At 35.1% G+C, this 26,975-nt stretch overlaps 1 protein-coding gene across 3 annotated transcripts in view; it reads left to right on the top strand.

The window, feature by feature from the left end:
* The window catches only part of QSER1 (glutamine and serine rich 1), a 41,694-nt gene extending 21,143 nt beyond the window's left edge, over nucleotides 1-20,551 (top strand). Inside the window, exons 3-11 of one of the 3 annotated variants that reach the window (XM_068988898.1) lie at nucleotides 393-715; nucleotides 1,541-1,657; nucleotides 2,251-2,384; nucleotides 4,022-4,239; nucleotides 9,027-9,164; nucleotides 11,426-11,523; nucleotides 14,651-14,803; nucleotides 18,420-18,515; nucleotides 19,768-20,551. In XM_068988898.1, the coding sequence (XP_068844999.1) occupies nucleotides 393-715; nucleotides 1,541-1,657; nucleotides 2,251-2,384; nucleotides 4,022-4,239; nucleotides 9,027-9,164; nucleotides 11,426-11,523; nucleotides 14,651-14,803; nucleotides 18,420-18,515; nucleotides 19,768-19,908 (1,418 nt within the window). In that variant the 3' untranslated portion in view covers nucleotides 19,909-20,551. The remainder of the gene's footprint in view (nucleotides 1-392; nucleotides 716-1,540; nucleotides 1,658-2,250; nucleotides 2,385-4,021; nucleotides 4,240-9,026; nucleotides 9,165-11,425; nucleotides 11,524-14,650; nucleotides 14,804-18,419; nucleotides 18,516-19,767) is intronic. The other 2 variants (XM_068988900.1, XM_068988899.1) reach the window with 2 other exon arrangements.
* The last annotated feature ends 6,424 nt before the right edge of the window (nucleotides 20,552-26,975 follow it).

Below are 26,975 nucleotides of genomic sequence, written 5' to 3' on the forward strand. Positions count from 1 at the left end.
GCTCCATGTGCCACGCGGCAGCGGCCCGCCGGTCGCCTGTCTCACACATGGTGGTGCGTGTATCAGTGCTGCTTCCTCAGCCCGCCTGCCCTCTCCTTCACCCGCTGTGCCCGGGTGCAGGCTGGCTCCGTGTGTCACGCGGCAGCGACACATGGTGGTGCATGTTGTCAGTGCTGCTTCCTCAGCCCGCCCGCCCGCCCGCCCGCTCCTTCCCCCACTGTGTCCACAAGTCCATCCTCTGCGTCTAACAAGCATTCTTTAGTTTCATTGTTTCAAACAATTTGATGGCAAAAATAATAAAGGCTCTTTGTAAACTGTGCAGATTTTACTCAAAGCAAATAAATGTTTGATATTTTGTATTGCTAATTTGCACTTGCTTGATCTAGTTTCAGAAGCCACACAGATGGCGACTGCTAGCACAACTGCCATCGCTACTGGTACTGCCGCTACTTCCTCCACCACTGTGGGTGCAGTTAAGCAAGAAACTCTCTACTCTCCTCCATCTGCAGCCAAGACCCCAGAAAATATATACTCTGCAGAACCCCCGAAGTCCATCGAACTTGACGGTCTTCTTTCAGACCAGTTTGCCAAAGGACAGGACACTGTTGCCATAGAAGGTTTTACAGATGAGGAGGACCCAGAAAGTGGAGGAGAAGGCCAGTACAGAGAGCGTGATGAATTTGTGGTAAAGATAGAAGACATAGAGACTTTTAAGGTAATGTGAATGTTCCCAGGTCTAAAGGTCATAGTTTAGGGGGTGTGTCTTTGTGATGGCTTAATACCTTGTGTCTAGATTAAGTTGTGAAGAATTATGAAGTTTGGAGAAAATGGTTATTTATGTAATTTTAAAATTTAAAGAAAATAATAGGAATATAATGTGAAAGTAGCATTAGACTATTTTTTTGTAATTTCAAATTGTAGAATATTACAATTTCGTGTAAGAAATTTTAGCACTATTAAGAACACTTATTTTGGGGGTTTTGTTTGCTTGCTTTTTTAAAATTTTAAATTTATCAATTTTTTAAATTGAAGGATAATTGCTTTACAGAATAGTGTTGGTTTCTGCCAAACATCAACATGAATAAGCCATGTTTGCCTGCTTTAATTTTATTTTTTAATTGCAGTGGAGAGAAATGGCATTAAAAAATACAGTGAAGAACATAATGTTTAAATTATCCATATTCCTTCCATTCACAATTGTCTGTTGTTAGTATTTTAGCATATTTGTTTCTGATAGTTTTGAATATGTACATGCTATATGTAATAAAATTGCACAAACAATGTATCATTAGTGGAAAACTTTCCAGTAGCTATAGTAAAGGGTAGTGGGCTACTTTATATATTTGTACTCCCTGTTTCTGGAAGAATTTTAGCAGAGACTGAATGAATAGCTGATGTATAAGAATTACTGTGAAAGTTCAGCTAGGTAAAAGATAAACGGTTGAACTAGGAAGTTCTTTAAGATTCCTTTCAGCTCTCAGATTCTATAAATCTAGACTATATTGCTACTTTTTATAAATGTCATTAATTCTTCTTACAGGAGGCTTTAAAAACAGGAAAAGAACCCCCAGCTATTTGGAAAGTACAAAAAGCCTTATTACAGAAGTTTGTTCCTGAAATTCGAGATGGGCAAAGAGAATTTGCTGCTACAAATAGTGTAAGTAAAAATGCTTGTTTACATTAAGCTTCCTATTTTTTGACAGTGATCTTGGGTAAAATACAGAATGATAAAAATTTAAATGTATTGTTTAATGTATTTATATTGAGCATCTATGATATATTAATAAGTAGCATAAAATTTGAACTATAGAGTATATGATGCTCTGATTTTAAAATAAAATTAATATATAAATACCAACTACTTAAATGGCTTAACTTTTTTTTTTTAATAATGGAAAGGAATTAACATTAGTGTGGGAAGAATTCTGATGGACCTAGAAACACTTACATTGATTATTCTGTCAGTCAAATATCCTGATTTACCAAGACTTACGGAATTATTCCTTTTTACTTGAGTAGTTGTTTAATAGCATTGAGCAAGTAAGCATCTGACGATTAGCCAAAGAAGACTGCATCTATATATAGGCTTGCAGTTAAGAATGAGGCTGGGATCCTTCTTATTGAGGGTGCAATTAGCCTGGCCTGAGCTTCATTTTGAAGGATGACTTTATGACAGTGTGTCATGACAACAAGGGAATATTTTATGTATGGAATGTACAATTAAGTAATTCAAAGTGCTTCTTTCCTTAGTACCTTGGATATTTTGGAGATGCAAAGAATAAATACAAAAGGATATATGTGAAGTTCATTGAAAACACTAACAAAAAGGAGTATGTCAGAGTATGTTCCAAAAAGCCAAGAAATAAGCCTTCACAAACTATCAGGTATTTATTATTTTATATAATATGTTTGTAATAATTATTGGAAAACTTATGATTGGTGATATACAAAGAATTATATCAATTAAAGGGACTGATTTTTTTTTTCCATTATATACAAGTCTGAAAATCATTGCTTAATGTCATAAGTGATTCCTTTTGAAGTAATGAGACAGGAATTATAAAGCCTGTGGCTATCATGGTGGGGTAGATACCTTTTTCTTCCCTGAGTCCTTTTGGTGTCACCCTAATATAGTAGAAAATAATTGGATTTACAGTCTAAAGATGTGAATCCATCTCTTTATGACCTAAATTAATATAGCATTTCTAGGGACTTCTCTGGTGATCTAGAGGTTAAGATTCCATGCTTCCACTGCAGGGATCGCAGGTTTGATCCCTGGTCAGGTACTAAGATCCTGCACATGGTGAAGTGAAGTGAAGTCGCTCAGTCGTGTCTGACTCTTTGCGACCCCATGGACTGTAGCCTACCAGGCTTCTCAGTCTATGGGATTTTCCAGGCAAGAGTACTAGAGTGGGGTGCCATTTCCTTCTCCAGGGGATCTTCCCGACCCAGAGATCAAACCCGAGTATCCCACATTTTAGGCAGACGCTTTACCCTCTGAACCAACAGGGAAGCCTAAGATCCTGCACATGGTACAGCAAAAAAAAAAAGGAAAAAAGATAACCTTGCTTAGCTCCCCTTTTTTAATCTAAAAGTAAAATGAAAATAATAGCGAAATGTCAAATTTAAAATGAGAAAAACCTGTTTAAGACCTGTACATTACATTAGAATTGTCATCATATGTTAATGTGACTCTGGCTTGTCTGGAGCATGAATTTGGAAAACCATGAATTTGGAAGTGATGACCCAGCCACATTCTCTTTAATCTGTATGGGAAAGCAGGTGTGAGCCTAGATATTCTCAATCTAGTGCTCAGAAAGATTCCAGCTTATTGGACACAGCCACTTTATCTCTGTGATGGAATTTTATCCTCTCCTTCAAATCTCCAAAACCAGGGCACAGCAAATCTTACTTCAGGGACTCTGGCATAGGTGCAGTTGAGAGTCCATATCAAAACCTGGCACCAACAGAGCTTGTGAGAGTTCTGATGTTCCAAGGCTGATGTGACTAGAAGTCCATTGGTCATCTGCAGTACAGCCTCATAGTCAGGAAAAATGAGTTCGTGAAGGGAAAGGAGTGGAGGGAGAGAGAGAAATAATAAGGGTTGAATTAATATAGTCCCTTACTAACTGAATATGTTGAATGTCAGTGTTAAAGAGTATATTTCAAGAGAATTTTGGAGCAGTCACCATTGGCTGTGTGTAGGGCTTAGACTTTATTTTGGAGGTGTTGGTGAGGTGATTAAATTTTTTTCACCAGTGTTTCTTGATTTTCTGTTTATTTGTAATTAAATTATTTATATAAAAATTTTTTATTCTAAATTTTTATTTAATTATTTACTTTATTTGGCCAAGTTGTGTGTCCTGTGGGATTTTAGTTCTCCAACTAGGGTTTGAACCTGCACCCCTTGCAGTGGAGGCGCAAAGGTCTAACCATTGGACCACCAGGGAAGTCCCTCATTAATTTATTTGAATTAGACGAGATTTCAGTGTGTTGATGAAGTCTGTTTGTAACATTGCAGAACTGTTCAGGCTAAGCCAAGTAACAGCAGTAAAACTTCTGATCCTCCAACACCAAAAACTGCAACAACAAAAGCCCCTTCCACGAAACCCAAAGTTAAACAGCTAAAAGTAAAGGCTGAGCCACCACCAAAGAAAAGGAAGAAATGGAAAGAAGAATTTTCATCATCCCAATCTGACTCATCTCCTGAGATCCACTCTAGTAGTAGTGATGATGAGGGTGAGTTCTTCATGAAATGAATACCTTGATAATTTGAGATTTGCTGCATTAATGGAGAGCAACAATGATGCTGACAATTCAAAATGTATTTATTTTTCCTTAATTAGGTAATTTAGCTACCTTATTAAGTTCTGCTTAGGCATATATTTGCCCATGACTAAGCTAAATAACTGTGCCTTAGTTTCTCTTTTATAAAGTGAAAAGATTGAAATACATAGCAGTTATCTAACATATTTTTTGGCCTTAGAACCCTTGTACACTGTTAGAAACTGTTGAAGACACCAATGAGCATTTATGTAAGCTCTTTATATGTTGAAATTAACTTTATTAGAAATTAAACCTGAGACAGTTGTAAAACAGAAATGTACCAGGAAACATCCATCAGCCATTAAACTTATTGTGTAACATTTACAAGAAATTTTCAGCAGTTCAGTAGTCCAGTGCAGAGGCAGGCAACTCCTACTGGTGGGCTAAATGTGATCTGTAGCCTATGCTTAATAAAATTTTATTGGAAAACTGGGAATTATTTACATGTTTTCATAAGTTACTTTCCCCTTATAGTGACCGATTTGAGTAGTTCTTACAGAGAGCAATGACCATAAAGTGCCAAATATTTACCATCTGGCGCTTTACAGAAAAATACGCTGACCTCTTATTCTAATAAGGTAGTCAGAAAAACATGAAAGGATGACGGAAGGCTGCGTATGCCATGCTAAAGCTAAAAGGCTTGGGATTCTGTAAACAGAGGGGAATCCTTGGAGGGATTTAAGTAAAAGAACAAATGGTCAAATCTGAATTTTAATTATGAGACATCATCTGTCTGTTCAGTCGCTCATTTGTGTCTGACTTTTTGCAACCTCATGGACTCTGCAGCATGTCAGGCTTTCCTGTCCATCACCAACTCTCAGAGCTTTTGAGAAATTCAAGATGTATTCTTCGCAGAACTTGAATGATGAGTTGAGTTTTGGGGGTACTGTTGAGGTTGATGTCTAGGATGGTTTCTGGCATTACAAGTATCATTGCCTGGGAGCTGATCTCAGAGATTACTTGGATAAAAATAGAATTATAATAAAAATTCTTTCGTAACAGAAGTTTGCTTTAAATGTATTATTTTTTAAAGCTACTTATGAAGTTATTTAGAAATGTTTGTAAAGTATCAGAATTTGTAAAGAAATTTAGTGCTTTGAGTATGCATGGAAGGCATTATATATAATTTCACAGTTAGCATTCCTGCTTACTGTTTAGAGTAGAGAAGTTTAAGTTCTGCTTTGCACTGTTATTTATACAGCTTCCTCAGATGACAATCAAGTTGAAAATTTTCTTTCACTGATAATCTGGATTACCACTCAGTGTCACTAGTAGGCAAGCATTATTAGTGCTTCTTAAAAAGAAGGAAATATGATAATAAACATAGTTTTTTGGCTGGTGGTTTTTCAAACTATTTGTTTCAAGACTTCTTTATAATCTTCAAATATATTGATGATTCCAAAAGACTGTGTGTGTGTGTGTGTGTGTGTGTGTGTGTGATTTGTATCTATGTATATCACCAAGGATCGGTTAAAACAATATCAAAATATTTTAAATAAACCCATTACATATAAGGGACTTCCCTATAGCTCAGATGGTAAAGAATCTGCCTGCAATGCAGGAGACCTGGGTTTGATTCCTGGGTCAGGAACATCCTCTGGAGAAGGAAATGGCAGTATTTCATTGAACACTCCAGTATTCCTGCCTGGAGAATTCCATGGACAGAGGAGCCTGGCGGGGTACAGTCCATGGGGTCGAAAAGCATCGGACACGACTAAGTGACTAACACACGTGTTACATATTAATGTCAGTTTTTTAAACACTCGTGTTTAATTAGAATAGGATTTTCATATTCTGTATTAGGTTTTTTACTAGGTGTTATTTTGGTTAAAGTATGTGAAGAAGACCTGGACTCACGTTAGGTATGTAGTTAGGAAAGAGAGGAGTATTTTGATTACTTTTTCAGATAATTATGGATATTTTTCTCTGATACTCAAAGGATTTTATTTTGTAAACTTGATAAGTGGTAGTTTCTTCAACTTTTCATGCTTGTTATGTTAAAATCTGTTTTACCCTTTATCCATGAATGACTTTATAACATTTTTTGGCCATGTGAAAATATTTGTTAGCTCATAGATTTTTTTTTTCATTTTTTTCCCACATTTTAAAATGTGGCAAAATATATATAACATAAAACTTGCCACTTTTAACCATTTTTAAGTGTACAATTCAGCAGCATTAATTATATTCACAACTGTTGCACAGCCTCACAGCTATTTCCAAAACTGCTTAATCACTCTAAATAGAAACTTTGTAACCATTAGGTAATAATTCCCCATTCTTCCTTTCCGCCAGCTGTTGATGATCTCTAATCTATTTTCTGTCTCTCTGAATTTGCCTCCCCTATGTGTCTCATGTAAGAGTGGCTTATTTCACTTAGCATAATGTTTTTAAAGTTCATCCATGTTATATAGCATATGTTAGAACTTTTTAGTTTTTATGACTGAATGCAGTTCCATTATAAGTTTATCCGTTGTATGCCCTTATCTTTTTATTCTATTGATAGACACTTGGGTTACTTCCACATTTTGACTGTTGTAAATAATGGTGCAGTGAACATTGCCATACAAGTATCTGTTAGGTTTGTGTCCTGGTTTTCCAATTATTTGTATACCTAAGAGTGGAGTTGCTGAGTCATATATTTTATATATTTAGCTTTTTGAGGAACTGCCTAACTGATTTCCACAGTGATTATACTATTTTATACTCCCACTAACAATACATAGGTCTCCATTTTCTTCACATCCTCACCAACCCTTGTTATATTTTGTTTTGTGATTATAGGTATTTTAGTAGGTGTGAAGTGATATCTCATTGTGGTTTTGATTTGCATTTTCCTAGTGACCAGTGATGTTGAACATCTTTTCAATTCCTTACTAGCCATTTTCTTACTTTCTTTGGAGTAATGTCTATTCAGGTTCTTTGCCCAGTTCATCTCTCCTTTGTTCCTTAGTTATAGAACTTCTTTATATATTGTAGATGTTAAACCCTTATTAGGTATATGATTTGAAAATATTTTCTCCCGTTCTGTAGGTTGATATTTCACTTTTTTTTTTTTTAGTATATGTGTTGTGGAGGTGAGCCCTGTATTTCAGTTTTTGATAATGTCCTTTGATGCACAAAATTCTGATGAAGCCAAATTGATCTGTTTTATTCATTGCTGTTGTTTTTAGTGTCATATTTGTAATCCATTGCCAAATACTAGGTCATGAAGATTTATCCCTGCGTTTTCTTCATAAGAGCCTTATGGTTTTAGTTTTTACATTTACATAATAAATTTTTGCAGTATTAAAAAATAACATTTTTAATATTACCAGTAATTTCATCAGTGAAGTCTTTAACTATTGAAATGGTCATCAGACTCACAGTGGTGGAAATAAGTTTTCCGAAATTCTAATTTTCACTTAGAACTCAGTTTTATCATTGGCAGCAAATACTGTCAGTTGTTTTCCTGGTAGTGACAGGTTCACTTCTTTAAGAAAATGTCTGCCAAATACTGAATAGGGGTAGGGTATCTGTTATTTTTTAAGTAAAAATGGTATTCCAGTGGAGAAGGTGGCTGGTTCATCAAACAGTTGCATGGGTGCTCTTCCTGGAGGTAACTGTCATACATCATAGCAGAAGTGCTTTATATATACCTCTCATTTCATCACACAGAGTTTTAAGACATTTACTCAAGAGTAAAGATTTAATACAATTAAGTCTTTACTGCTTCTTCAAGGATTATTCTTAAGTGAAATCAGTGTTTGGGGTTATTTTTCCTTCAGATCCATGACCATTAGGTGACAGTCACGGCAAGGTACATGGCTGCTAGTACAGTTTGGTGCCAGCGTCTCAGTTCATGCTAGCAGAGGCCCACAGCAGTTTTACAGCATTACTTTCACAAATGTCAACAGAGTGACAAAGGTATCTAACGTCTTAATGTTATTAGGAAAACAGCTTGACATCAGAGACCCCTGAAAGGGTTGTTGGGGAAACCCCAAAGGGTTTGGACCAAACTCTAAGAACCCCTATTAAAGGTTGTGATGATGGTTCTATATTTGAATAAAAAAGTAAAATTTAAGACACTCCTCTGATCTTGCAGTTCTTACCATTGAATTTGAGTGAAATTTTTTTATACAGATTGTGTTTACATTAAAATTTTTAAAAATGTCTTGACTCTAGACCAGAATTTTATAGTAATTTAAATGTAGAAATAAAAAGAAGAGATATGTATATGTTAACTCATACATTAGGTGTTTTATGGTTTCTTTACTAATTAAATACTAGAAAACCCATCCAATTTTGAAGTAGCACGACCTCACAGTGGATGTCTGGTAGGGCCAGGGGAGGGGAAACAGGTCCCTACAAGGCAAATGTTTCCAAATGTTGGGCTTGTATTGTACTTCAGAGGCACCTGGGGACTTTTTTAAAGGTGTAGCATTTAAGCTTCATTACCACTCCAGATTCATTTTAGTAAGTCCAGCAGTCTGTTTTTTGTTTTGTTTTGTTTTCAAAGCTCTCCAGTGATTTAGATAGGCACAACCAGCTTTGAGAATCTCTCATTCGAAATGTTTTTAAAAGCAGAGTGGGAGAACCTTGACTTTGAAGAAGTTTTATCTATAACCGTTTATCTGCTTGTAGGTAACTTGCTGTTGGGTAACGTGTTTTTAAAGTTGTCAGAAAGGAATATTTAATATTTCCTCTTTTCTCCCTCCCAGAGTTTAATCCCCCAGCTCCTTTTGTCACTCGTTTTTTGAACACAAGAGCAATGAAGGAAACCTTTAAGAGTTACATGGAATTGCTTGTCAGCATTGCTTTGGATCCTGACACAATGCAAGCCTTAGAGAAGAGCAATGGTACAGTTTGCTAAGTAATACTTTCTTGGCAGTACTTTCCAGATCTTTTTCATTCTTCTCTGTTAGTTATATGTTTAATATGAGGATTTTGTGATATATCCTATATGTTGTCAGCTAATAAACTGTTGATATATTGGTTCTATAAATACAGCTGTATATTTCATAGGGTCATAGCTTTTCATGAAGTGTTTGAATAGTTGAACAATTTTATATTAAATATATTTTTATTGATTTCTACTCATGAGAATACTCCAGTATTCCTGCCTGGAGAATTCCATGGACAGGAGCCTGGTGGGCTACAGTCCATGGGGTCAAGAAGTGTTGGACACGACTAAGTGACTACCCACCTACTAGTTTCTTTAAATCCTAGAATCTTTTTCATCCTCATTCCATTTCACTAAGTATCTATATTATGTAGAAGGTCCAGATTTCAATCAATTTTTATATTTCTGTTTTCTAATAATTGGAAAGATGAAGCAGATAACAGTGGTATAGAGATTAAATTGTATATTCATGTCCAGTAAAAGATACATCACAGAGTAAATATTTTCTAATCAGTTAGTAGTAAAACCATAAATGCCTTGGATTATATTTATTAATATTATTCCTTTTTTACTCTTTCTCTAGTAACTTTTTCTTCTGGTATAGTAGGGATGAAATTGCCATATGAAATAAGCTGATAATTCATATATCTAATGTTGCTTACTAATATTTACCCTTCAGCTACTACAGCTTTCACCAGGAACACTTAAGAGAATGAAAGGATTAATGAGCCAGTTTCCATTATCCTTCTATCAGAATGAGTTGAACAAGTGTAAGATCAAAAAGATAGTAACAATGAATAAATAGTAACAATATACTTCAACAGCAGTGCCTAATGATATAAATTGTTTTATTATTTCTGTATATACTTTGACATACATTATTCCCCATAATCCCAGAACAACTTAGCCATTCTTGGACTAAAGACCATGAGGCTCAAAAAGGTTAAGTGACATGCTTATTAAGAGCTCACAACTTGCAAGTAGCAGCTGCTACTGCTAAATCGCTTCAGTCGTGTCCAACTCTGTGTGACCCCATAGACGGCAGCCCACCAGGCTCCCCCATCCCTGGGATTCTCCAGGCAAGAATACAGGAGTGGGGAAAAAGGATTAAATCCAAAGTCTTCTAATTTCTAGTCTTGCTTTTTTGATCATATAATCAGAAACAGTAACAAAGAGCTTGCAAGTGTTTTCTCTGTCAATCAGAACTCCTTGCATCATAAAATACATATTTCTTAATAGTGGTCATTTCTGGGTAGCTGTATTTTAAGTGATTTTTTTCCTATTATATATTTTTAAAATTTTTCTCCATTTAAAATGAAGGGTATAGGTTTTAATGGTTATATTTCAAAACAATCCACAAATGTTTAAAACTTGTTTTTGTAAAATATAAATTTTGAATAGACTTAATCACTGCTAGAAAGATAAAATGAAAGTTATCAGGTATGTTGTGGTGACTTCGAACAGCGTTCCTTACTGAGAGCTTTTTCTTCAACTTGAGGAAAGTATTCTTTTGCTGGTCTCTGTGCTTGTGATTATTTTCCAGATATAAAGAGTCATTTTATTTAGCTATGAAATTAGTAACCAGATTCTGAGGGTTTATATATACATTTGCAGAAAGGTCATTAAAGATAATTAGTATTATAAAATATTGCTATGCTGATAAATTTTTAGTAACCTAAACTATTTACTACAGCACCAAAAGTAATTAATTTATACCCCAAGTGTATTTTTCTTCTTCTAAAATAACTATTTGGACTCTTTCCTTGTGTATTTGAAAGTGAATTTTGACTATTTTTTTTGCCCCCTACTTATCCTTTGCCCCATTGTATAGTGAATTAAGAATATCATAGTCAGTATTTTATTTAAAATTTTTTAATGTTAAATTTATGATTTGAAATATTATTATTGTTTACTTGGTAAATGAAGTATGGAGAGATTAGGCAGTTTGACCATTTGTTGATCAATTCTAATGCTGGGGTTAAAACCCAGGGCTTCTGTTTTCTCATCATAGTATGCTGCTGCTTTCTCAGTTAGCTATTGTAAACTTTTTTTTAAAGCTAACTTTTAAAAAAAACCTTGTGTGCAGTATTGTTAAATCAATAGTTTACACCATGAATTTAATGTCAGTCTATTAATGTTTTGTGGAAAAGCTGTATTTCTAACAAGGTTTTGTGTTGATAGTTCATCCTGTTACAACAAATTCTTATCTTGTTTTAGATGAGCTACTTTTGCCTCATATGAAAAAAATAGATAGCATGCTGAATGATAACCGGAAGAGACTTCTTTTGAATCTTCATTTGGATCAGTCATTCAAGGTATTTCCTTCACATGGTTTATTAGCAAACTCAGTGGCAATTATAGTCCTCGACATAACAGGAAAGAATATTTTGGAAGTCATTCTCAGTTTTATAAAGTTGTCCACCCAACAAAAATTTGATTTTTATTCATTACGAGTCTTGTCTGAACATGTCTTTTTATTTTATTAAGTACATTCTTTATGTTTATCATTTGTTTTTCTTTGCTTAAATTCATTTTTCAGGTTTTTATGTTCATCTTTTGTTGTTTTGTTACTAAGTGGTGTCTGACTCTTTTGCGACCCCATAGACTGTAACCCACCAGTCTCCTCTGTTCATGGCATTTCCCAGGCAAGAATACTAGAGTGGGTTTGTCATTTCCTTCTCCAGGGGAATCTTCCCAACCCAAGGATCAAACCTGCATTGGCAGGCAGATTTTTTACCACTGAGCTGCCTGGGAAGCCCTTATATTCATGTAGTATTCCTTATAAGTAATATTATAATTTTCAAATGTTTTCAAAAATTCTTCCCTTAATCTGCTGTATTCCAATCTTGTTTTTCTTTTAACTCTTTTTAAAATTTTCCCATTTCATTGGAGGAGGAAATGACAACCCACTCCAGTCAAGAGAAGTGTTTTTTAAAACATTTGTATAGCTTTTTTATAAGCAGTCTTTATTTTTGAAGCAGTTTTAGGTTCACAGCAAAACTGAACAGAAAGTACAATCTCCATGTATCCCCTGCCCCCACGCATGAATACCCCCCCCCATTACCATCGTCTGTCTCCCACAGAACGGTACATTTGCCACAACTGATGAACATACACTGACACATGGTAACCCGAAGTCCATAGTTCACCTTACAGTTCATTCTTGTGCATTCCATCAGTTTGGACCAACATACCCACTATCAGTATCATACAGAGTAGTTTCACTGCCCCCAAATCCTCTGCTTTGTCTGTTCATCCCTTTCCCTCCCCTAACCTCTGGCAATGACTGATCTTTTTACTTTTACTCCATGGTCTTACCTTTTCCAGAATGTCATATAGTTGCAATATGGTATGTAACTTTTTCAGATTGGCTTCTTTCAGTTACTGATACTCATTTAAGTTTCTGCCATGTCTTTTTCATGGCTTAGTAGCTTATTTCTTTTTAGCCTGAATAATACTCCATTGTCTGAATACCCCACAGTTTATACATTCACCTACTGAAGGGCAACTTGGATGCTTCCTAGTCCAGACATAAGTTCTCAAGTCCTTTAGGTGATTTGTATAGCTTTCTCACATCCCTATGTTATCTGAACTCCAGTAAAAGTGAAGATCAGTTTCATTTTAGGTAGGTGAAAATTGATGTTCTGAGATTGATTTAGAGGTTGTAGCCAGTTAGTGTGTGTGTGCTCAGTCGTGTCTGACTCTTTGCAACCCGAAGGACTGTAGCCCACCAGGCTCCTCTGTCTATGGGATTTCCCAGGCAAGAATACTAGAGCAAGTTGCCATTTCCTTTCCCAGGGGATCTTCCTGACCCAGGGATTGAACCCACATCTTTCAAGTGTCCTGCATTGGCTGGGAGGCAGGTTCTTTACCACTAGTACCACCTGGGAACCCCGATTAGAGGTTAAATGACACCAAACGCTACTAGTCACCCTATAATCTTCACTGACACACACTTACAGAGGGGAAAAAAGAAATTCAGAAGTTAGTAAGATAACCAGTGCTAAGAATTTGTTCTGCCTACTCCTAATCCAGTATTTTCTGTTTTCAAGTGAAATAGTTTGTGGGGAGACACTATGTTTTCTGCAGACAATGAAATATTGTCAGATTATGTTCTGTGAATATTTACTAAATCTTACAAATGACCAGTTTTGGCTAACCATTTTAGAAATGTTGAACTATTTCCCTAAAGACTTGTGTTAAAATAAGGCCATCACTTGGAATTTAGTAGACTCAGTAGGTATTTCAATCTTATGCAGTAGTTTATGGTGGACAACTGAAAAATTTTCATATTCTTGTTTTCATAGAAAAAGCAAAATTTCTAATTTTGAAATTATAGTTACTTAATGTAAACTGTAAATGCTAATAGTGATGTCTATGATAGATAATTTTCATTTATAGCAATTTGTATTTCAAAGCCAAAATATACACACAGTATTAAAAGTTAGAATGATGTGATGTAAAATACTACAAATAGTAGATTATAAAAGATTTTATTTTTAGAAATATTTACTACTATTTCCCATGATGATTTTGATAATTTCAGGAATCTTAAAGCCTTTTGAAGTTAATAATGTTTTTTTTCCTCTGAAATACATTTATTTCCAATCATCTTGAGCATCTTGTTACTAGAGAAATCATTAAATTTTCTGCTTTCATCTCCATCCCATTGTTTCTAAATTTAGAATCCATTTTTGTCTTTAAGTTCCATTTGTTATAAGGAGTAATTCTGGGTCCAGGATTTTTCAAACTTGAATGTGTTTTATATGGAAAGCACTGGAGTATATAGTAAAAGAACAAATAGTCTAAGAAGGAGAATGAAGCCAGAAACTAATAGCTCATTCTGATAGAGAATGCTGAAAGTTCTGTTGTTTCTATTAAATGAAACAGTTCACTTCTACACTTTTGCTTTAAAAATTAAGTCATTTGTTTAAGAAATGTAATGTGACCCCTGTTTGAGGGGTCACAGTACTAGGTGCTTGGGAACCGATACAGAATTTGGAAAAGAGTGACCTTGAACCTTGAAACTGTTTATAAACAGATGAAACTTATAGCTGTCCTTTCCCTTGACTTGAAGCCTAAGAGACAACACTAAAAGGAACACTCTGCCTCATTCAGGAGTCCCTACAGTGTCATGTGCTGTTGCTTAAATCAGGTCATAATGTTGGCTCATATCCAAGGGTGGGAAAATAGGTTCTATATCTTGATGGGAGGAGCTCCCAAGAATTTGTGGCCATGTTTAACACCCCATGTATGTTTGTGTATGTATGTAGGTATATTTGTATATATTTACCACACCCCATCAGTAACCCCCACATATATTTTTTGTGTATATATGTACATGTATGATTATACTTTTATATTGAAAAATAAATTCTCAATAGCTGGAGGTAGTCAAGCTCACGTTTTTCTAACATCAGTTATTCTTGCTTTATTCTCAAGAATGCCTTGGAAAGTTTTCCTGAACTAACAATAATTACTCGAGACTCTAAAGCAAAAAGTGGGGGATCTGCTATTTCTAAAATCAAAATGAATGGCAAAGCTTATAATAAAAAAACTCTAAGAACTTCTAAAACAACTACTAAATCTGCACAAGTAAGTATATATTGACTGATGTAATTACAGATTTTTCACTTGTTAATATAAATCCTACTTAAGACATTGAAGGGGGCAAGTGTTTTTAATTTTAACTTTTTTAAATTATGAAAGTATGATGATACATTTACAGGAGACTTAGAAAATACAGAATAAGGTTACATATGGTTCTACTATATATGACAATTATTTTTTAAGTAGATAAATTAAGACTTTTAGTTGGAGTTTCAATATCAGATTCTCAAAAATTAATAGAATCAATATACAGAGAAGTAGAAGAATATAGTAGACCTGAAAAGCACTGTGAACCAATTCAACATAATTAAGATTTATTCAGTTTTCACACAACAATAGGATACAAATTCTATACAAGATTCCATAGGCTCTAAACTAGGAGACACTGAAACATATCTAGGGACATAAAACAGGGTGCAAAAATTTCATGGTCTAAAGGTATTGAAATCGTATAGCATCTGTCTTCTTATTACTGTGAAATTATGTTAGAAATCAATATCAAAAGATATTTGAAAAAATCCATGTTTTTTCAAGTGCAGTGTGACATTTACTGAGAGAGAGCTTCAACTTAGCTATCGAAAGTCTTAATAAAATTGGACTGAGCCAACAGGAATTTGCTGTATGTATCAGGAAACTCAAACAGGGGCTCTGTATCAACCTAGAGGGGTGGGATGGGGAGAGAGGTGGGAGGGAGGTTCAGAGGGGAGGGGATATATGTATACCTATGGCCAATTCATGTTGAGGTTTGACAGAAAACAACAAAATCCTGTAAGGCAATTACCCTTCAATAAAAAGTAAATTTTAAATAAATTAGACTGAGAAAAAACACAGAGTGATTGCAAGGAAGAAAGCATTTAAATGAGAAGTTTATATTAAAGATACTTTAAACAAAATCTCTTATATTTGGAAATTAAGTATCCCCTTTTAAATGATGGGTATATCTAAGAAGCTATAGCAAGGAAAATTAGAAAATATTTGTAATAGAATGAAAGTGAAAAGAGAATTGACCAGAATTTGTTGCATGCAGCTGAAGCTGCTCAGTGCGATTAAACACAATATGGAGTCTTCCCTAAGGTATGAAAACAAATAATGGACACTAGCATAAACTTTTCTGAAATTTGGATCCTGGAAAAGCAGGAGAGCTCCAGAAAAACATCTATTTCTGCTTTATTGACTATGCCAAAGCCTTTGACTGTGTGGATCACAATAAACTGTGGAACATTCTGAAAGAGATGGGAATACCAGACCACCTGACCTGCCTCTTGAGAAACCTGTATGCAGGTCAGGAAGCAACAGTTAGAACTGGACATGGAACAACAGACTGGTTCCAAATAGGAAAAGGAATACGTCAAGGCTGCATATTGTCACCCTGCTTATTTAACTTATACGCAGAGTACATCATGAGAAACAGCTGGGCTGGAAGAAGACAAGCTGGAATCAAGATTGCTGGGAGAAATATCAATAACCTCAGATATGCAGATGACACCACCCTTATGGCAGAAAGTGAAGAGGAACTAAAAAGCCTCTTGATGAAAGTGAAAGAGGAGAGTGAAAAAGTTGGCTTAAAGCTCAACATTCAGAAAACGAAGATCATGGCATCTGGTCCCATCACTTCATGGGAAATAGATGTGGAAACAGTGTCAGACATTATTTTTTGGACTCCACAATCACTGCAGATGGTGATTGCAGCCATGAAATTAAAAGATGCTTACTCCTTGGAAGGAAAGTTATGACCAACCTAGATAGCATATTGAAAAGCAGAGATATTACTTTGCCAACAAAGGTCCGTCTAGTCAAGGCTATGGTTTTTCCAGTGGTCATGTATGGATGTGAGAATTGGACTGTGAAGAAAGCTGAGCCCCGAAGAATTGATGCTTTTGAACTGTGGTGTTGGAGAAGACTCTTGAGAGTCCCTTGGACTGCAAGGAGATCCAACCAGTCCATTCTAAAGGAGATCAGTCCTGGGTGTTCTTTGGAAGGACTGATGCGAAAGCTGAAACTCCAATACTTTGGCCACCTCATGCGAAGAGTTGACTTATTGGGAAAGACCCTGATGCTGGGAGGGATTGGGGGCAGGAGGAGAAGGGGATGACAGAGGCTGAGATGGCTGGATGGCATCACTGACTCGATGGACATGAGTTTGAGTGAACTTCGGGAGTTGGCGTGGCGTGCTGCGATTCATGGGGTCACAAAGAGTCAGACACAACTGAGCTACTGAATTGAAAACAAGCAAATATTTTACTCTGTTGTTAAATGTGAAGTGTGTTCAGGAGGAATGAGAACTTCCCTGGTGTAGGGAGCAGAGTCTCATTCTTTGTTTTTCTCCATTGCTTAGCACAGTATCTGGCATATAGTGAATGCTCACAAATTTTCTAAATGAGACTGATAATTATTCCATACTTGTATTTAATATTTTTGTATGTCATTGAATACAAATGCATACAGATAAATGAGTATCCACACATTGCATAAGAATCAGTATTCCATATCTATAAAATTATTAAACTTGGAATTCATTTATTTTCAAACATAGTCTAAGTTATTTGCCATTTCAGAAAGTAGTTTAGCGACCTAGCGATTACCCATCAAAAATGCATTTTGTAGAAACATTCATAAATACATAAAACCATATGCCTTTGCTCATTGTAGAATTGTTTGTAAGAACAATTCCAAATACATATCACCAGTGTGAGACTGAATAAAGAGCTACCCAGATAATGTAATACTGTGTACTTTTAAAAAGAAGAGAGAGATTCAGTCTTTCAATAAATTTTTTACTTCCTATAGTTAGTTCAGTTGCTCAGTCATGTCCGACTCTTTGCGACCCCATGAGTCTCAGCACGCCAGGCCTCCCTGTCCATCACCAACTCCCGGAGTTCACCCAAACCCATGTCCATCAAGTCAGTGATGCCATCCAGCCATCTCATCCTCTGTCGTCCCCTTCTCCTCCTGCCCCCAATCCCTCCCAGCATCAGAGTCTTTTCCAATGAGTCAACTCTTCGCATGAGGTGGCCAAAGTATAGCTTCCCCAATATAGTTCTAAGTATTAAGAATACAACAGTGAAAAACGATCCAAAATCCTTGCCCTCAATTTCTATGGGGGAGTGAGGGCAGTGCTTAATAAATTGAAAGATACCCAAGTTTTGTTTAGGTTAAAAAAGTTATGAAAATTAAAATTGTGGAACAATATGTACAGTATGAACTCCTTCCCATTACAAAAAGTAGTGTTATTAATATATGTTATACATGGGCGAAACATGGAAGAATATATTACATGTTGTTAACATTGTTTACCTCTGAAACAAGACATAGAATTCTTTTGTCTTATAAGTCATCTTTTATGTTTACTATTCAAACTTTTCTATAATGTTTAACTTTTTGGAAATAGTATACTTATATGCAGAAAAAAATAATAAAGATTTTAAAATATGATTTAAATTCTAATTTTGAATAAGCATCTTGTCCATATTAATACATATTAATACTAGCCGTATAAGTCTTTTAAGATTTCCATTGAGAGTTTTGCTCTAACATTTTCATAAAAGTATTTAGTTCAGATGCTCCATGAAATAAATGTGTATAAATTCTTTTCTTTTTATAGGAGTTTGCTGTTGATCCAGAGAAAATACAGTTGTATTCTTTGTATCATTCACTCCATCATTATAAATATCATGTTTATCTGATATGTAAAGATGAGGTAATTACTTTTTTTGTCTTCTTAAAAAGGAAATGTATGTTTTCCTGAACTTTAAGAAGATTGTAGCTACAATATTTTTATATGTAAGTTTTAAATGTTGCGTTCTATTTACAGCTACTACAAAATATTGGCTCCATTCCCTGTGTTATACAGTATATCCTCATAGTCTGTCTTGCACCCAGTAGTTCATACCTTCCACTCTCTGACCCCTGTATTTCCCCTCTCCCTCCCACTGGTAACCACTAGTCTGTTCCCTAGATCTGTGAATCTGCTGCTTTTGTTGGATGTTCTAGTTAGCTGCAGTATTTTTTAATGCCTTAAAAAGAATTGTTAGAAATAATTTTTTAAAATATGCGTCTATGTTATCTGTTAAATGCTGTGCTCAGATTAATCTGAGGCTCATTGCTTCTCATAGGACCTGTGAGTGGTAATGTTTTTGAGCTGTTACATTTGTTTTACATTGCCATGATAAATGGCACTTTATTGCATTTTCTTCTCTCATAATATATAATCATCCTGTTTAATTAATTCATTTTAGTCACTGCTTTGAATATCTTGCTGTCCTCTTTATCACCAGAATGACCTTATCCCAATTAATTGCAGAGAAATGGGGGTTTTGCCCCTTGGCGTGAAGAAATTATAGTTAAAATTAATTGTATCTTTTCAGTATCATAATTTAAGTTGCTCAGTCAGAAATTATATATGACCATACCACTTGATGGATGGGATATAAGGATTAACCTCAGGGATTAAATGGTTGTACACAGTAACCTTTTTTGATAAGCATTATCAGTTTTTTAATTTAAAAGGGTTAAGTGGCTCAAGGCTGTATAATCATGTATTTTATAATGATCTGGTATGGAAAAATGTACATAAATCTAAAATCTGTCTAGCAAAGGAGAAAGCAAGTATGGTCACACAGCATATGTTGGCTATTTTTACAATGCTCTGGAATGCAGGAACTGACCCCAAAATTTGTTATTCCACTTTTAACACAATTGGTCGGAATTGAGAAAGTTTGAACCACTTCTCCTAGCCTTCCTCCTTCCCCACGTGGAGCCGAGAATGATAGGATTGGACCATTCAGATTTATGTGAGATAGTCATTCTCTGCAGATGGAATTTTTTAAAAAAATTAGTATTTGGCAAATTTGTAAATCCTCTTTTCATTCAGTATAGAGAAACGGTGAGCCTTTGTGAAGAGCTTATAAAGTGATAAGTATAAACTAATTTAGTATTTCTTTTCATTTTAGATTTCTTCTGTGCAGAAAAAAAATGAAGATTTAGGACAGGAAGAAATTGTTCAGCTTTGTATGAAAAATGTTAAATGGGTAGAAGACCTATTTGAAAAATTCGGAGAACTTTTAAATCATGTACAGCAGAAATGTTCCTAACATTGCTACAAAAATTCCATCTTATTTTCTGCCACTAATGAGATGGCAGAGGCAGGTGGTCAAAGGGGGGCTCTGGAGACCTCAGATAATTGAATGTCAAGCAGTGGTCTTGTGTAGGCACACCTGCTTTGACCATGAACTTGCATCGTGGCCTCTGCTAAAGGACAGTGGTGCTGCCAAGGAAGTCAGTCCTTTGGAAATGAACCTGAATGTCACCGTGTTTTTATCCTGATGAATGATTTTTCTATTTTGTAAACCATTGGCTAACTGAATTTTATTTTCAGAAATGTTTTTTGACAAATGATGAAGCATGCACTAAATATAATTTTTCTTTATTGCTAGAGAGATAACACTTAAGTAACTTGATTATTTTTTTCCTGACTCTGACCAAACACCAGAATGAAAGAGAAGTGGCAGAAAGCATATGTTTATCTTCATGTCTGACCACAAAACAGAAAGTATTGTACATTATGTAAGCAGATCTGGTGTGATATGACATTCTGTATGAGAATATCATCAGTTTAAAAATGTAAAATTCAGAAACGGCATTCTGCTTTATGAACTTTTACTCTTAACATGTTCAGGAAACTGGATGTGGAATTGGTGCAATTCTGTGACTGCTTTTTGTGTCAAATTATATGGTGATGAAAAAACAACGACATACTATTTTCCCTATCTCAAAAGAAAAGTATTTTCCTTTATACCATTTTTCCTTTGGAAAAATTTTCAATTGTACATTTTATTTCACTAATAGTTGTATTTTTCACAAGGAAAATGTTGTGGTTATAATTATGTTTGATGTATCTATACTACACTTTTCATTATTTTCAGTAAATCTTATTTAGTTATATGTTGAATTTCTATTGTGAATTTATCTTGAGGTAACCCTCTTTGTTTATACAGATTTACTTCAGTGTTTTCCAGAATATGCATTCAGTACTAGAATTAGTTTAGCTTTATAAATGGGGTTGTGTTAGACACTGCAGTCATTTTCTGATTCGTGAAAATAAATTTCTTAGTAAACTAGCACTTGGTTAACTGATTTGTCAAAATTAAAATTAACCACATTCTACATTTTGAAGAATAAAATTTGTAATTAGACTACATGCAGTGTTAAACACAGCCAACCTGACTCTTAGAACTGGAAGTGGTAGAGTCCTCCTTTTGGTGCCTTTCCAACCTTTATACATGCTATTGTAGCTCTCTTTAGTTGGATAGCTAGTGTTTCTTCAAGCAGTTTAGCTGAGACCGTGAATGTATTAGGTTCAACATGACCTTCTGTTTTTATTTCTGTTTGCCAACAGGATGCCTTATGTGTTTGAGAAAAATTTTTTTACTAGTGTCCCAGTGATCTTCTTTTTTAGGATTCTAAAGAAGTTGTTAATCATCATACTCGTGTTTATTTTACCACCATTTAGTGCCTTAAGTCCTATCAAAAAAGCAGTGTTACTGCTCCGTGCCCAAGTAAGACATGCTGACGAGGCTATTGCTGTTGTCTTTATTTTGAGTTAACAGGCCAACTTCTTACACTTAAAACCTCAGTAAATTGGCAAAGAATTAAAGATAGCATGTAACTTGATTTGAGAATCAAACAAAGTAGCATTGGGTGGAAATGGAGTATTTGAGTTCAGCTTACATATTTATTTCTGACGGTTATCTTATTGAAAGCAATAATCCTTAATCTACCAATCCTTATACCTGCTGTTAGACAAGATAATCATAGAAATTCCTCTCAAGAATTAAATGTTCCATTTCTGAACATTTAGGCAGCTTATTTTGAAAGCAAAAGTAACTTATTAGATTCATTTTGCCTAACTCCAATAAGAGAGTATCAGCACTGAGAGCAGCATAACATTAATTTCACTAAGTGGAGAAAAGTAGGAAGCAGCCATACTTCTTTCTGATACTGACTCTGGACAGAATTGGTTTCTTTTCATTTCCAAAGTGCAGAGTAGAGAACTACATCATCTAATGTAGGATTGTAAGTACACATCTTTCTGTTACTTCCCACAGCTTATTTGCCTGAATCATTAATGATTTAAACATTTTTAAAAGCCATTCTGCATTTAGGTAACTCTTGAAGTACAAGTTTGAAATCACTAGCCACATTTCCTTCATCATAAGGCCCATGGAAAACAGAGACATTCCTTGTTTCCTGTAGAAAATAATTCCATTTCCTTTTCAACTGCAGTTGCCCTTCAGCTGTTTGCAGTTGTATTCATATTAGAAAACAAGTGTTCTCATTAAACCAGAGGCCAAGTCTGTGATACTGCCTGAAGGAAACTCAGTTACTTTGCACCATCTTCTCTCATTTGATCCATATAGCATAGGCAAAGACATCAAACTCAGGCCTTCTTGAAGTGGGACTATTACTATGACATCCATACACAAGTCCTTTCTTTGTATGAAATTGAATAGATACCTGGCTGGTTAGCATTCACATTCCTTGCCAGGGAGTTTGAAATGTGTAATATAGAAATAAGCTTAGGTCATAGATAGAGTTCAAGAGATAAAGCACATGTTGCCACAATCCAGGAAAACGTTTTTAAGAAAGATTGGATTTTTGTACCTACAGAAACCTAGACACAATTTACTGTTTTTTAAAAAATTGTTTTGTTTTGGTATTTACTCCTAGTTCAGATTAGTGGAGAAGGAAATGGCAACCCACTCTAGTATTCTTGCCTGGAGAATCCCATGGACAGAAGAGCCTGGTGGGCTACAGTCCACGGGGTCGCAAAGAGTCGGACACGACTGAGTGACTTCACTTCAGATTAGTGGTTAGAGAAGGGGCCTCCTTATTCCCATTTTCATGATGACCTAGTTTCTACTTAATTGACCTAATGAAGTCATAAGTTTATAATGACATAAATTATAGTAAACAATAGAAACTACCCACTTTTGTATTATACTATCAAATAGAAAACAATGATGAGATAGAAAAATCTAAATTTTAAATGGCTTAGAAAATATTCAGATTATCTTTAAATTTCTAAATTTCATCTAATTTCTAAAACAAAATTATAGGTGAAAATTATAGGTGACTCATACATCCCTTACTGTATTTCAAAGTCTCAGTTTCCTTTTAATATATGTATTTATTTTTGTTAAAGCAGCTATTTTCCAACCTGTGACTTTGGAGATACACCCATAAAACTAATATGGCATCAGGGTTATTGAATCAGCTTTGGGTCCCAGAAGTTGCTTCAGATGTGCACGTTGTGAATTTTATTGTATCTATAGAATATAATTTTTGTTTTAAACTGTAGTTTTCTCAGAAATACTTTTCAAAGAGTGAAAAATTCCAGGATAACTGCTTCTGTGTCAATTACACTTGACACATAACTGCACAAATGAACAATGTACACTATTAGTTGTACATTAACTTACATGTACGACTTTCGGCATCTGTGTTCACAAATGCATGTTTTTGCAAATCACCATTATTTATAAGTGACAATAATTGAGGTTAAGGTTACAAAGAAACCTGCATTTGTAGTCCAGAGTTTTAAGTGGTCCATAATACAATGTATGGAAATGTGAAAGACAATTTTGTATATTTGTTTGTTACTAACTCAGATCATTAAAATGAAAACAATTTTTTAAACAACAAAATCAGAATGTTTTGGGGTTTGGTTCTTTTGTTTTTAAGAATTGAAAACTGAGGTATTGTATTGTTCTTGTATCATCATGCTATAGATTCAACACGTATTATGAAGTCCTAAATAATTAGGTGCAAATGGTAAGGGGCCACCCATCATTTTCTCAAATGATTGTCAATGTTTGATGAATTATTCAGCTTCAGCTGACAATATCAGAGAGTACTTAGGACTTTCTGTGTTGAGATATGACTCTTAGCCTTTCTCCTTCTATAAAGAAGTATCTGTAATTTCTAAGTTTTATTTGAAAACAATGCATAGCTAGAAGCAATTGCTAATATCCAGATACTTTTAATTATCTATGTAAACTGTTGAGTAGGTAAAAAAGAATTTTGTCTTGACTGATCCTTTGCTTTTCAAAATAGTAACATTTTGCCTTTACTTTTATGTAAATATTTTAAAATGTTAAGTATTTCAATGAAAAACATTGTCAGCATATTTGCTAGGTTTTAATTAGTCTTGAATATTATAAAGCACTTTTCATTCCTTGGTTTATTTTACACAGTACAGAAATAAGACTTTATCAAAAAAGCTTTAGATGTGTCTGACTCTTTGCAACCCCATTGACTGCTGCACCCATCTTTTTAAAAATACACTTTATATCTCAGAGAAGGTCTCTTAAACTCAGTTACTTAAGGTGACCTTCTCAAGGAAAATGTGAAAGAGGATACTTCTTTGTACAGAAATAAATTGAAGAATACAAAAAATATATTTTAAAAAGATATAAATCACTCTACTTAATCTTGACATCAGCCTAAAACACATTCTTAATTTTCAGTATGGGCTGAGTCACAAGATTTAAGCTTTATTGCATTGTCCCTTTTCGGTGGTATGTCTTTAAGTAAATTCCTAAATTTCAGAGACACTCATGTTTAAATGAAAACTGAAAGGCACATTCCTAAGTGAAACAAATTATCTGGATTATTGATCAACTTAGGTTACGTATGTATCTTTCTTAGGTTAGCATGAATAATTTAGAACTGACTGGTTTCAAATGAAAGGAAGATACAGTTACCTATTAGCCTATTGTTAAGCCTTATCTATTTTGTGATGTTAATCAGTAGTTAAAAAATTATGTTTTACTTAATTTACCTATGATATATAGTATATTGTTTTCCCTCAAATACAGATTTTCTTTTTATTTTGCTCCTTACAGTGTTTAAGGCAAAATGAAAATCATTTAAGACTTAGAGTTGAAAATAATGGACATAGTGGGAATATTTTCTTAGATTGCAGCCAAAATTATCTTTCTCCTGTCCTTCCCCTCTTTACAGCCTTTGCATGACTTTTCATCGCCTTTAGCCCAGACTGTCACAGTCTACAAGGAAAGAAGAATTCTTTCCCCATTGTGTCACAGGCGTAAGGAACATGTAGGTTTTTCTTGCCTTCATGTTCCCTCTGCTAAACTATTCATCTCAATCTTCAGATTTCACTTTAACATCATTTTTGTTTAATCAGAGTAGGTTGGGGTTTTTTTTGAAGTATAATTGATTTACAATGTTGTATTAATTTCTGTTGTACAGTAAAGTGACTCAGTTATATATAAGTATACACTTTTTAATATTTTTTCCATTATAGTTTATCCCAGGATATTGTATATAGTTCCCTGTGCTGTACAGTAGGATGTTGTTGTCCATCAACTCTATATGTAATAGTTTGTATCTCCTGACCCCAAGCTCCCAGTGTCTCCCTGCCCCACTCCCCTCCCCCCTTGGCAATCACAAATCTGCTCTCTATATGAGTCAGTTTCCGCCTCATAGGTTCACCTGTGTTGTATTTTAGATGACATGTATAAGTCATATCATATGGTATTTGTCTTTCTCTTGACTTGATGTGATAATCTCTAGTTGCATCTTGTTGCTGCAGATGGCATTATTTCATTCTTTTTATGGCTGAGTAGTACTCTGTTGCATATGTATGTACCACAGCTTCTTTCTCCATTCATCTGTTGATGGACATTTAGGTTGCTTCCATATCCTGGCTATTGTAAGTAGTGCTGCATAAACACTGGGGTGCATGTGTTTTTGAATTATGGTTTCTTCTGGGTATATGCCCAGGAATGGGATTGCTGGATCATATGGCAACTCTAATTTTAGTTTTTAGCCTGTAACAATTTACATTCCTACCAACAGTGTAGGAGGGTTCTCTTTTTTCCACACCCTCTTCAGATTTACTGTTTGTGGATTTTTCTTTTTTTTTTTTATTTTTATTGAGGTATATTTGATTTATAATGTTATATTAGTTTCAGGTGTACAGCAAAGTGAGTCTATTACTTATATATATATATGTATATACACACATATATATTCAGTTCAGTTGCTCAGTCGTGTCCAACTCTTTGGAACCCCGTGGACTACAACACACCAGGCTTCCCTCTCCATCACCAACTCCCAGAAGCTGCTCAAACTCATGTCCGTCAAGTCGGTGATGCCATCCAACCATCTCATCCTCTATTGTCCCCTTCTCCTCCTCTCTTTAGTCTTTCCCAGCATCAGGGTCTTTTCAAATGAGTCAGTTCTTCGCATCAGGTGGCCAAATTATTGGAGTTTCAGCATCAGTCCTTCCAATGAATATTCAGCGTTGATTTGCTTTAGGATGGACTGGTTTGATCCCTTTGTAGTCCAAGGGACTCTCAAGAGTCTTCCCCAACACCACAGTTCAAAACCATCAATTCTTCAGTGCTCAACTTTCTTTATAGTCCAGCTCTCACATCATACATGACTACTGGAAAAACCATAGCTTTGTAATATGCTGTCTAGGTCGGTCATAACTTTTCTTCCAAGAAGCAAGCGTCTTTCAATTTCATGGCTGCAGTCACCATCTGCAGTGATTTTGGAGCGCAAAAAATATAGTCTGTCATTGTTTCCATTGTTTCTCCATCTATTTAAAATGGAATGATGGGACCAGATGCCATGATCTTAGTTTTCTGAATGTTGAGTTTTAAGCCAGCTTTTTCACTCTCCCACTTCCATCAAGACGCTCTTTAGTTCCTCTTCGCTTTCTGCCATAAGGGTGGTGTCATTTGCATAACTGAGGTTATTGATATTTCTCAGTAATCTTGATTCCAGCTTGTGCTTCATCTAGCCCAGCAGTTCACATGATGTACTCTGCATATAAGTTAAGTAAGCAGGGTGACAATATACAGCCTTGATGTATTCCTTTCCCAGTCTGGAACCAGTCTGTTGTTCCATGTCCAGTTCAGATGGTTGCTTCTTGACCTGCATACAGATTTCTCAGGAGGCAGATCAGGTGGTCTGGTATTCTCATCTCTTGATGGATTTTGTTGTGGTCTAAGGCTTTGGTGTAATCAATAAAGCAGAAGTAGATGTTTTCCTGAAATTTTCGCTTTTTCAATGATCCAGTGGATGTTGGCAATTTGATCTCTGGTTCCTCTGCCTTTTCTAAAACCAG

This window comes from Capricornis sumatraensis, chromosome 16 (genome assembly GCF_032405125.1).
Source record: "Capricornis sumatraensis isolate serow.1 chromosome 16, serow.2, whole genome shotgun sequence".
In the NCBI taxonomy this organism is placed as follows: domain Eukaryota; kingdom Metazoa; phylum Chordata; class Mammalia; order Artiodactyla; family Bovidae; genus Capricornis; species Capricornis sumatraensis.